The sequence below is a fragment of the Taurulus bubalis genome (assembly GCF_910589615.1).
Source record: "Taurulus bubalis genome assembly, chromosome: 10".
NCBI classification, from domain to species: domain Eukaryota; kingdom Metazoa; phylum Chordata; class Actinopteri; order Perciformes; family Cottidae; genus Taurulus; species Taurulus bubalis.
Window position 1 is genome coordinate 6,807,749 of NC_136598.1, and position 12,708 is coordinate 6,820,456.

Genomic DNA, 12,708 nt, shown 5'->3' on the forward strand with positions numbered 1-12,708 from the left:
TTAACCAATTATATCCTAATGCTTTCTAACAGATTTGTACATCACTAGTAAATGACACACTATAGATAATTGAATGAATAATTTTGTTCGAAGCACATTTACATTAATATTCACATACATATGGCGTATTGTTAGCCAACACAGCCACACTAATACTGAACAGGTAAAGTGACATAAGTTCCAACAGCTGCATAGTTATTCCAGCTTTTTAACAATGAGTCAGAGGCTGTTGCCCCATTAGACTACATCAACGCTATTTAAATCTAATCATTTAGAAAGGATGCATATTCAGGAACTGATCATATGATGCTGTTAAATGAGCATGATGTAGTTTGTTGTTCTCAAGTAGCTTTCAGGATGTTCAATAATGTCCGTACAGTAAAAAAACAACCTATTTTTAGGCCCTTTCCTCGAAAATTGCATATCCAAACTAAAAAGGGTGTATCTCTGCAACCACTAGGGCTATTTGAATAAGGTGGGTGTTATAATAAAAGGTACACATGTGAGATTTTGTTCAGATGTGTAAATATCTGTATATATGTTACTGGTTAAGAATAAATGAAGATGACACAGCAAAAATGAAAAGGTTTCAGGTCTGCCTAGAAAAAAAGCACTTTCAGGATGATAATTTCATTTTAAATGATGCAGCTGTAAGGTCCAACTCTAACCCAAATCATAGCACAATATGTGAACATTCTCTCTGCAAAGGTTGACTTTGATAAAGTGAAGCAGAACAAAGTTAGAGAGGGTTTAGTACAAGGAAGTCTCCAAAATTTGCATTGGGGCACATTTGCACACATCTGTGACATTTTAATTATTTCATGTATTTTTTCATATATCTCAATTGTATATTACTTGTGGTGTTCAATACATTGAAATACAGCAGTCTGGGGCAAGCTATGATTTACAGTTTTATATAACAATCGCTCAGTTACTCTTATTTTTATAACTGGGTCGAAACCGACCCTAACAACACAAAGGTCATAATTTCAACCAGAGCATTTTATAATTAAGTGAAAGAAAATGTTTTTGTTTTATTTTGTTGAAATAGAGGTTCCTGACAAATTCAAAAAGCCTTGATGCAATAAACAAATTGATGTGGTTCTTTTATGCAATTTAAAACCTAAAACGGGTCGGTACCGACCCCAACACAAAAGGAAGGTTACGAGCGGATGTTGACTTGGGTTTGGATAACATTTAGGGAATAGACCGTAGGGGTGCTGTATTTGGCAGTGGAATAATCTGCCTAAAGGGTGAAGAGACTATGAGACTAAGTACACAGGGCGTGGCGGCCTCTGCTGTTTGAAAAGTTTGTCATCTCACTAGAATTAAGCAGAAATACAGCAAACTGACTGGGTATTTTGTGTAATGCAACAGCAAAATAATACATACTGGACCTTTCAATCAATTGATTCGTCAAAGAATCCCAAGATTTGAAAAGAAAAAAAAAATGGTTTCCAGACTGACAAATGTCTTTAAAGATTAATACCTCACAGTACTGTTAGAAGACACAACAACCTTCAAGTAACGCAACAAAGGAAAATCTGTGGCTCCTTCCCACTAGACTGAGTACGAAGGGACTACATTATTACTATAGAAACACATGACAGGAAAACGCAGACAATCCACAGCAGGACAGAGTGGGTTGAGGAAGAAGGTGACTTTGTCACAGCCCTGTGCTGGGGTGGCTCTTGGCTGGATGATCAGGGACAGGCTGACCTCCCACGCAGAATTAGTCATCTCTTTACACCACTTATTTATTTTCTCCCACTGAAGACTCTTATTCAACCTTCTAGCAACCTTCCTTCACATTGCTGTTTGGCCGCCCAGGCATCGCACGCACACGCACGCACGCACACACACACACACACACACACACACACACACACACACACACACACACACACACACACACACACACACACACACACACACACACACACACACACACACACTTACTTTATTGTTCGCATTTCCACAGGGATGCAGATCAAGGGGTTGTTAAACACATAGCTGCTAATCTCCACCGTGAGGATAGGATTACTTAACTAAATCAAAGAAACACTTGCAATTAGACTAGTTTTAACATGAACACAACAGGCTGTTTTGATTAAGTTAACTGTTCTCCTTTTGGTCTAATTAACTCTTCAAGGGACCTGTTGCCTTCGTTTAGCTTTTTATGTATAAATGTCTCATTTCCTCTTCTGTTTCACGCCTGATGCTTTGTAGTAAAAAACGGGACACAATATGAAGGCTCAGCAAATCCAGTTTACTCAAGAACAAGCTACTTTTTGAGTGACACATGCTGTAAACAATGTGTAAAAGCAAGGACAAGCCTCTTCAGAGAAATGTTTACTGAAATATCCAGATCATGCAGACACATTTTGTACACCTTCCTCTGAAATTTAAATTACACATGCACTGTCACATGAGACGTCCATTATTATCGTCAAAGCCCACTCAAAGAAACCTTTCAAACAGCATATTCCCCTGCAACCAAGTATTGATTTATTTTTCCTTCATACATTTCTCGAAGCAGTTTCTCACCCACCTAGTGTCTCGACAGAAGTATATACAGGCAAGTTAAACCAAAGATGTCATCTTTTGTTGTCATTTCTGTTCAATTCTAATGTAATCCAGGGGAATTGCTGAAGGAAAAGCAGAGAAATACAGAAAAAAATAAAAGCAGGCACTGAAATACAGATTTCTAATCACTCTGTTGGTGATCTTATATACATGCCCTCTACTGCCACTCCTTTCCTAGCACAGCCTCGGTCACGTGTGGCCCTCTGAAGTCACACTCTGCCTCAAAGCAACACTGATGGTAAAAAAAAAAGAACTCCTTCTCTCTGTATATTATATTTTGTAGTACCATGAGTACTTAAACAACTTCTGTTTATTTTCCACTCATGCCAGATTTCCTGTTTTGTCAGAAAAGTCTAATAATAATGAGAAACACACGTGAAGCAATTAAACGCTAGACTATGATAAAAAGGTTTAGGATAATGCATTTACTTAGCGAGTGGGTAAATGTAAAGTTGCTTGACATTCTGGAAGGAACAGACTGCTGTGACTCAGCCTTTCCCTGGTTAGGTAAATGAAACAACAACAAAAAATCTTGGGTGCTTACATACAGTGTTTTACCGGTTCACAGATAGCAGACAAAGCCATAAGAAAAACATTGACCCAGGCAAACAGTTCATATTTACTGAAATATATTATTTCAATTAACATCTCTGGATGTTTGATGATGCGTGGTTGTCGAGGGTGCATTAGCTGATGGCTTTTGAGTCATATCACAGCTTCCTGTTGCTACGCAAACAAGCGCTGGAGCACCAATGGCAACCAGCTGACCGTGCAGTCAGGGTATATCGGTGTCACTGTGAGCAGAGCACCTGAGCACCTGCTGTGTAAAGTACGGGCTCCAACACGCGACCTCTGCAGAGTCTTAATAAACATGTCACAAATTCTCGGTGGCGAGCTGTGCCCTCTGGACAAGAAAGTGGGTGCTGATGCCAGAAGAAGTGTGATGGCCAACACATTCAGAGCAGGCAGGGTGCAGCCTGGGAGAAGGGAAGAGATGGGACGCCAAGGAGGATGAAAGAGCGTGGAATCAAATTCCGACCACATCTGGAGATAATTGCATACACCAGTTAGAGAGGTACACTGGGTTCTTGCCCCTTGCCAAGCACACTCACTCTTATGCTGCCATGCCCAGCATAGCCTTTCCACAGTGAAGAAGTGTTCGACTTGAATGCCTTATAGGGCTGCAAATAAGGTATGCAAACAGTGCCACCTAGGGGTCACTCAGCTGTCTGCATAGCTGGTAAGGAATCTCAGACGAGACAAGACTGATTGGGGTTTACGTTCCTCACAAAGCCGTCTGTCAGCGACTGGTAGAGTTCAAACGGATCCGTGGATCAGAGCCTCAGTCAAGAAAACACAATGTGCTTTGAAATAGAGCCCCAACTGCTCAGAAATTCACTTTTATTGAGTTTAGGGTGAATTGGTGCAACTTCACCATTTTGTGTTTTCTCCATTTTCCACATGCAGGGTTATTATTTTTCCACATAAACACTGCAGCATGTTGATACGTAGATATGGCTGGGCCACATACTGCATCAGCAATGTAACAACAAATAAACAAACCAACAAGACGTTTATGTATGGAGCCATGTCTCACTGGCATTAGGCCATACATTGTACATTATTTCCTGAATTAAAACTGTAATATTTCACAATAAATGACACAATCATTACTTTACTCTACTTAGATTTGTATTGTGATATCAATGCAGGGGGACTATTACACACAACATTTCTGTTTGAAGTTTGTGAAGTATTTTGGGATTATTATAATATAAATCTACAACAACATATGCTGTGATAATCTAATGGGTATTTTACTGTAAAATCAAAATTCAATGCAGTAATACACCACGTACGATGTCATAACTATCGGTGAAGTCAAACTTACAGCCGTGGCTAACATAATATACAGTAAAAATGTGTGAGTGTAAACATTTATTGATTATATTGAAATTTGTCAACATGGATCTATGGAAAAGTAATAAGAATGAGAGAGAGGAGGAATTAAACATATTTACACAAACAAAAACGGAATATATTAAATCTGGTCATCATTACTTTACAAATGATTATGAATGATGTAAAAAAAGATGCTTTTTTAAATGTTTTAATGTCACACATTACAGACATACTAAAACCTTCTACAGTGGTATGGAAACACTCAAGTGTCTTGACTAATATTGTTAGCAATGTTATGGCCATATTTGACTTCAATTACAATATTTAAATCCCTAAAATGGTGTAAATTCTACACCTATCACACAAAATGTATGTCTTGCCAGCTCAGACATTTTGTTTTTAAACACATCCAGTGTGCAAATCAGCAAGCAATTAATATCTAAAGCAAAACAAATCCTTTGGTTTCCAGATGAAAAAACACACATATAGATGTGGGGAAGAGAGGATGCATTAAACTTCTCCCTTCTTTCCCCCTGATAGAATGCGGCAAAAAATAAATCAAACATCAGCTGCGAGAGAGCTCTGCTGCCCAATAATTTATTCTTGGCCGTTTCACACACTGTACTGTAGCAAGTACTGATCTCTTCAAAATACCAGCCACTAGTGGGACACGTGAGACACATCATGAGAAAGACATCTGGCAGGACGGGCTGCATCATAATGGCCTCTGTTGCCAAGGAGATACGATGGTGGAAAGTAGAAGGAGGGTCTGACTAGAGAAGCCTAGTAGTTGTAGGCAAATAACAAAACTCACAGAAGATCACCCCCACCTGAGAGACAATGAGCTGCAATGTGAGGAGAATTTGCAAGTTCTCGGGATCTGCTGTCAAGCAGTTTCTGCTGTGGCAGCCAAACAGCAATAGAGGGTTTTAACTATTTATTTATTGACAGATTCCTCCATCAATAAATAATGAGGATGGAGAGTAGTCGTGACTACAGTAGCACTGCACTCATAGAGCAAATAATACTGTTAAAACAGAGGGCTTAAAAACAAACCCATCCCTTCAGCAAGGCACTGACTTCATCAAAAACACTCACAAGAAGCACGGTTCAGTTTTGGATTTATTATTTCAGAGTTTGACTAGAAAAGCAAAACGGAGAAACAAGGATATATTTGCATCTTAGTAGAATACTCTTGAGGAAAGCCATGAGACATACAGTACTTTATCCAAGGATAAGTGGACTCTGTTTGACTAGATCCACCCACATTAACACTTTAATATCCTTTTACCATACTCAAGGTCACCTCACGTGTTCTCTCCATCACAAAAGCTGCGTGTGCATTACAGAAATACCCGCACGTTTCTGTGCAGGAAGAGTTTCTGTCATAGCACACAGCAGAGAGCAGCTCCTGCATGGAAATGTGACTCACATGAACATTCTCTCAGTTGCTTGTATTTTGAGTTCTGAACACAAGCAGAACATGTGAATCAGCAAAATTTATTTGGTTTGATCTGCTGTTCTGTAAAATGAGGGATTATTTATGGCTGGTAATCCATGAGTGGCTGCTCTGGCTTTAGCTCACTGATAGACTGTCTGGACAAATACCCACTCTCCTCTTCTGGCCCGACCTCCCTCCAGCCATTAGCAGAGGCAGAAGTACTGGCAGGCAGGAAGCGAGTCAAAGACTGAGCTGGATGACACGATGCATCATTCCCCTTGACAGCCACAGGGGGCGCACTGGTTCTGCGCACACTGCTTGGTAGGAAGAGCTGGCTCCGAGTCTTGTTTCTGCAGGCAGGCAAAGGGATCGTATTAACACTTGGAATAGTGACAGTACCTACCTCAGACAGATTAGTGGTAATATGAGGCAATATGGCATCTGCAGGGTGTATTCAGACTGCAGCAATTAACTGCATATCTAACTGTCTTTTATTCATTTATTGAATAAATGAGAACAGTCGTGATGCAAATCAAGGTCAAGGTCACAACCACGCCCTTTGAGGAAGAAACCCAGATACATGTTTTGCTGTCATTGTGCCACTGGGTGTCAGTGTGGTGACATATTGGTGAAAGTAATTTCACTCTTTACCAGCTTTTCTTCTCCCTCCCCTCTCTCATCTATTTCTTCTGCCATTCATTCTTTTATCTCCCACCCCTTGCTTACCCGAGTCGGTCTGCGCGTGGCCCGCACAGGTTGGTTGTCAGGGTGGTTGGGCGCCCACGGCCCCAGGCTCTGATTGGAGTAGAAGTCCATGGGGTAGACTTCCTTCCAGCTAACCTCCTGTAGAGCTACTGCTGCCTGAGAGATAGTGAGACGGATAGTCACAAATAAGGAAAAAACAAAAAAGAAGCTTGACAATCTAAAAGTGCAATACCAGCCCACTTGAGTGGCCATACACGATTCTGAAGTTTTTTTTCTTCCACTTGTGATCTAGAACTGTATTTGCAGTATTTGGGCAAAGCAGCTGCAGGAAACCACACAGGGATGAGAAGTCGCAAAAGACAAGACAGGTGTCATCATATTAAGCTTGGATAAGAGGCAGGATTGTCATGTTATCCCTATGCAGCTGCACTGCATGACACAACAGCTGTTAGAGGAGAGCAACAGCACAGGCATGACAGTGCAGTGACATAAGTGCAGACTGCTCCATATGGAAGACAAGTGCCTGTGAATATTGATTCCGAATGAAAGAAGGAGCAGCCGAATGTCTGAACAGATGAATAAACAAGCGTGCTGAATGAAAGAACAAATCGTTTGATTGTTCATTTATTAATTCATCCAACTCCTCATACATCTTTGAAGCTAGTTCGATGCCAAGACCTAACTTGAGCTTCACACAATTCGGCAAAATTTCAATGATGTATGGAAATGTGATGAGAAAACAAGTCATGTGACACACTAGAGAATTTAGTTCAAAGGAAACGAGAAAACGCAGCTTGAAAGTGATGAAATCTCTATTCTAGTGGGACGTAACTCATCACCGTTGTTTTTGGTATGGTGTGTACCAACAGTGAAACTACTACCGAAAGGTAGGGTACCGGCTGTAACTTCAAATAGAAACAGGAACACAACACTTCCCTAAACATGCTTAACACATTTTTATACATGCATGTGAACAAGAACCAAAGGATAATTGCAACGGCTGTGGAGCTATAGATATTATTTTACTTTCTCCAAGCAAGTACCAAAAATTAAGCTAATGGAGGTTATTCTTGCTATGGTTCCATGTTATCACATGGGTCTACCAAACTTTGACCCCTTACCTCCAGAGAACTAAAAAGCTATTTCTAATCCCCCTTTCTTTTATCATTTTTTTAGAAAGGGTTGTTGAAAATCAACTTGTTTAAATACTGGAAATGCACAAGGTGTTTGACACAGAATGCCTTCATGTGTGCACAAAGTTGTGGTACCTGCTCTTTGCCTTGCAGGCTCTTGTTCAGTGTGAGATGATGAGTAAGATCACCTAGAAATGCCAGATCTGCTAACCATAGAGGGTCACTCAGCTCATGAAGAGGTCGGTCCTTCTCTTTCAAAAAATGGTCAATTTCTGACCTCAGGGAATAAATCCATTGCAGTGCGGAGTTGAGGTCGCTGAGCAGCGACCTCAGAGTTATCGTCGTTAACTCCCTGCAAAATAATTAACAGCTGAGTGGCGTCTGTGCTCTCATCACACGCAAAAGCACGAGCACCAGCTTTATCTGACACCTGATGCTTTAAGTTAGCTGACAAGTCTTCGTGTTTCTGGACTTGCTCACGTTGTTAAATTCGGGCATATTTTCCGGGCACATTACTCCTGCGACTTTAGTGAGGCTCTGTGTTATGAAGTCTCCTCTGAGAAGGCTTCCCGTGTCGCGCTGTGAGCCGAGCGACCTCGTAGCTGCTCGTGTGGCATTTTCTTGTTTTGTTCGGACGGCAAAAATACGATTGTTGAGCTCGTAGGCTAGCTGCCATTTGCCTGACTTTCTCTCCATTATATTTTTAGAATCTGCTGCGGGCCAATACAAGATGGCCTGCGGGACGTAGTTTGGACACCCCTGATGTAGTTTGTTAAGTTTGGTTTGATTGTACCGTAGCACCACATTTGATACTGTTGACCACCACATTGTAATCCACAGGCTAAATCTTGGGTATTGGAATTTGTGCTTGATTTGTGCTGGACACGGCTGCTTTTCCATGTGGTGTTTCCCAGGGATCGATCATGGGACCCATTCTATTTTCCATATACATACATATTTTCATTAAAACCTGATGAGCCTCATATCATTTCTGAAGTTTATCCGCAGTTAAATGCAGCTACAACTAAAGTCCTGATTACTGCTCCAGATAACCTTAACTCAGCGATCAAGCAGAATCTTGGCACTTTATCCTCATCTTCTTGGACTAGTCTGTGTAATCTTCATGTGTTTCATGACTACTCCAAAAAAAACCTCTAGAGCCTCTTTCTAGAGCGCCAGATAACATAAGTCATTTAAGGTTCTCTTTCCTATAGAACTACACCTTGTTCTCTTATTAAACAAACTAAACGGCCGTATTTTATTGATCGTATCTACACGACAGCTTGTCATTTCTGTCTCTAAATGGTCGCGTCTACTTCTCTGCTCTGGCGCAAGAGATTTAAAATGTTTACCGTATGCCGTTAACAGGTTACGCTTGCACATGCGCGACCCGCCGATTCTTGGAATTTTGCCAAAAGCCAATTTATGAGATCTCTGTGAGGTTGTTTTTTCTGCTGTTGCGTCTCTCATCAGAATACAGATCGAAGCTCAACATTGAGCCGTATAGAGTCTACAACCCCGTTTGTAAAAGATGTTTAGAGGAAAGCAGCTCACTGCAGCCGCTAATACTGACAACGCGATGCTCACACATCTGCACTCATTCTGTTTGGCAAAAAAAAAGCTAATTGTTTTCCACAATAAGATATTTACTAGTAACTCAATCTTAGTTATTTTTTGCTTAACTTTATTTTCATTTTTCTAACACAGTGATAGCACTTTTTTTTTGTCTGATGGAGCGATCTGGTTTACCTTTGATTGCAATGTTCTTTATTCTATTACTGTGAGGTATTACTTTGTAGTACTGTGAGGTACCATTATGTAGTATGTCTGTCCGTCGGTCCGTGTCCCCCGCCCCTCTTAAACTGCAAACCTAGGGGAAACACTGTATCATGTTTCTTTTGACGAAGAAACATAGCCAAACTAAGGACAAATAAATGTTAATGCTAATACATGCTTTATCTCATCACATTTGGACTACTGTTTACCTGCCTTATATCTGTATGTCTGTTGAGCCGCATAATCACTGAGCCCTCAACATCCAATGGCTCTCCCACTGAGCAACTCAACAACAACAATGGACTCTTCCACCCTCCCCCCTCTCTCTGTGACGACTGACCATGTGAGAAGACAGCTGGTGAAACTACACCAACGCAAAGCTGAAGGACCTGATGGCATCAGCCCCAGGGTCCTAAAGACCTGCACCACCCAGCTGTCTGGTGTCCTGCAGCACCCCTACAACCTGAGCCTGAGGCAGGAGGAGGTCCCGGTGCTGTGGAAGACGTTGTGCCTAGTCCCTATCCCAAAGAAGTCATCTCCATCTGGCCTCAATGACTACCGACCGGTTGCCCTCACCTCCCATGCGAGTAAGGTGCGGCATGGTGCAGTATGGTCTTGGCCCACCTCTGACCGCAGGTGAAATTGTCGCTGGACCCTCTGCAATTTGCTTACCAGCCTCATGTGGGTGTGGACGACGCCGTCATCTACCTGCTGCAACGAGCTCAGTCGCACCTGGATGGAACCGGTGTCTCTGTGAGAGTCACTTTCTTTGACTTCTCCAGTGCATTTAACACCATCCAACTACTGCTACTGGGTGAGAAGCTGCGGGTGGTGGGGGTAGACTCGTCCACCATCTCCTGGATCACTGACTACCTCACAGGCAGACCACAGTTTGTCAGAACGGGCCGTGTGCTGTCTGGGACGGTGATCAGTGATGTTGGAGCCCCACAGGGAACTGTTCTGTCTCCCTTCCCTCCCTTCTATTTTATTTAAATATATATATATATATATATATATATATATATATATATATATATATATATATATATATATATATATATATATATATATATATATATATATATATTACTTTAATTTTGTATATATCTTTCATCCCTGTTGCTTCTTTATATATTTGATCTTTTATCTTGTGTGTTTGTATCTTCAAGTTGTAAGGCGCTACTGATGACAACAAATTTCCCCTTGGGGATTAATAAAGTATCTATCTATCTATCTATCTATCTATCCATCTATCTAGAAGCAGCGGAAAAAAACATTTGTTCAGACAGGCTTTTAGGTACTATTTTTTATGTTTTAACTTCTTACTGTATGTTTTCATCTTTGTTTTTATTGTTTTCCCCCTTTGACTGTGAAGCACTTTGTGACCGGTGTCTGTGAAAGGTGCTACATGTATATAACTTGCTTTTTCTGCTTCATTCCATGTCTAGATGTTTATATAAAAGGCTAAATGTAGCATACTGTATATCAGTTGTTTACTGTATGCATGCGTCATTGAGGTAGAACCTAGCATTTCCTCCTAATTAAACTAACAATCTGCATGCTGGGATAGATCTTCATTTCATATCCGCAAACATCCTTCTGGTAGAGTTTTCTTAATTTTTTCTCTGCCCCCATTGCACCCGGCTCTCATTTCTTTAGCTTCTACCCCCTGCTCTCGTCCTCTCTCCCCTCTCACACCAACTCCCTCTCTCTTTGGAACTAGCTTCTTGCTAATCCCTGCTCTGACAGGAGAGCCAAGTGTGTCTTATTGACTATAAATATAACATGAGACGCACTGAAAATAAATGCTGCTGCCCCCCCACCCCCATCCTTCTGCTTGCTCACTCCGCCCTCCCATCTCGTTCCTCCTCATCTTCATGGTAAATGCCGTAGTGAAAAGCACAGTGCACTGAGACATATAACATTCAGAGGTATGATATGTGGGTGAATTAAGACTCATCACAACCATACACAAGCACACATATAGACACAAGTGCGGGCTCAAATTATTTAAATGCACAGACATTGTTCCCAAATAGCAAGCGGGGAGAGCAAAGTGAGCTTGAACAAAAAAGGCTTCAGAAAACAGATTGCTGCTTTTCCTCATTACAGTGGGGTGATTTCAGACTTCACATGAACCAGGATAGACCTCAGTCAGAAACAAAACAAAATGATCATCACCTTTTCTCCTTAGGTGAACGCTATCATTATTCTTAATGGCCTCATTCTGAAATGTATGAGCAGCACAAGCGGTGCACACGGATGTGCAGTCGGAGGGAAACAGCGGCCATTTGAAATCACACTCCAATATCCAAGACAGCAATTCCCCTCAGAGACATTTCACCAGGTTTTAAATCAGTAGCATATCTTTGAGGAGAATCATTGAATGAATTAATAGTTGACATCAAACGCTAACCAGTCAAGTCACATAATGGCACATAACTGCCAGCACATCACACAGTGTCTACCCCAGCTGCAGCGGCACACAAACAAACACTTGTTTTGAAATGGATCTTTATGGGTTGCTGTCCAATCTATCTCTCTCTCTTTAGGAAAACAAGACAGCTGCAGGAGGGGAGGGGGCTGTATGGTCCTGTGGCCAGAAGGGGGGGCTAGTCTTCTGCTGATGCAGTTTTCTGTGCACGTGTTTGAGTGCTGTTGTGTTTTATAGCAGGGATAGAGGGAGAGAAAGAAAGAGGGAGGAGTAGGCACGATTCCTCATCCCCAGCACAAGCAGGCCTTGATGAATCCTGTACAAATGCACAACCCTTGCAAACACTTCCCCATAACACTGTAGTAGTTCCTTTATCTCATGTGCTTTGATGAAGGCGTCAGCAGGACATCTGGCAAGGGGGTCTGTGTTCTGGCAGGAAGGTCTGTGTGTTTCCGTGTGTGTGTGCAATCCATGAGCCTCCACTGATAAGTGAGTGACAGCTGTGATTTTGCTGTGAGACTATACGGTGCAGGTTTACCTCATATGGCGACAGCAAGGGCTTCGAGAAGGCTGTGCCCCAATCGATAGAAAGGCGCGGACAAGCGATCTGGACCCACCTGTAGGGAGGGGATAGAACAGAGTTGTGCTCAAATGTACATCTGGGAGAGAGTGCAAATGTGTGTGTGCAAAACAAGCAGTCAGAGAGGGCGAGACCGAGATCCTGCTCGACA

At 41.7% G+C, this 12,708-nt stretch overlaps 1 protein-coding gene across 1 annotated transcript in view; it reads right to left on the minus strand.

The window, feature by feature from the left end:
• Positions 1 to 5,592: 5,592 nt before the first annotated feature.
• dph1 (diphthamide biosynthesis 1) overlaps positions 5,593 to 12,708 on the minus strand; it is a gene marked incomplete at its 5' end in the record, with an annotated part of 58,968 nt that continues 51,852 nt past the window's right edge. Inside the window, 3 exons of the mRNA XM_079224849.1 lie at positions 5,593 to 6,279; positions 6,656 to 6,790; positions 12,516 to 12,594. Of these exons, the coding sequence (XP_079080975.1) occupies positions 6,199 to 6,279; positions 6,656 to 6,790; positions 12,516 to 12,594 (295 nt within the window). The 3' untranslated portion in view covers positions 5,593 to 6,198. The remainder of the gene's footprint in view (positions 6,280 to 6,655; positions 6,791 to 12,515; positions 12,595 to 12,708) is intronic.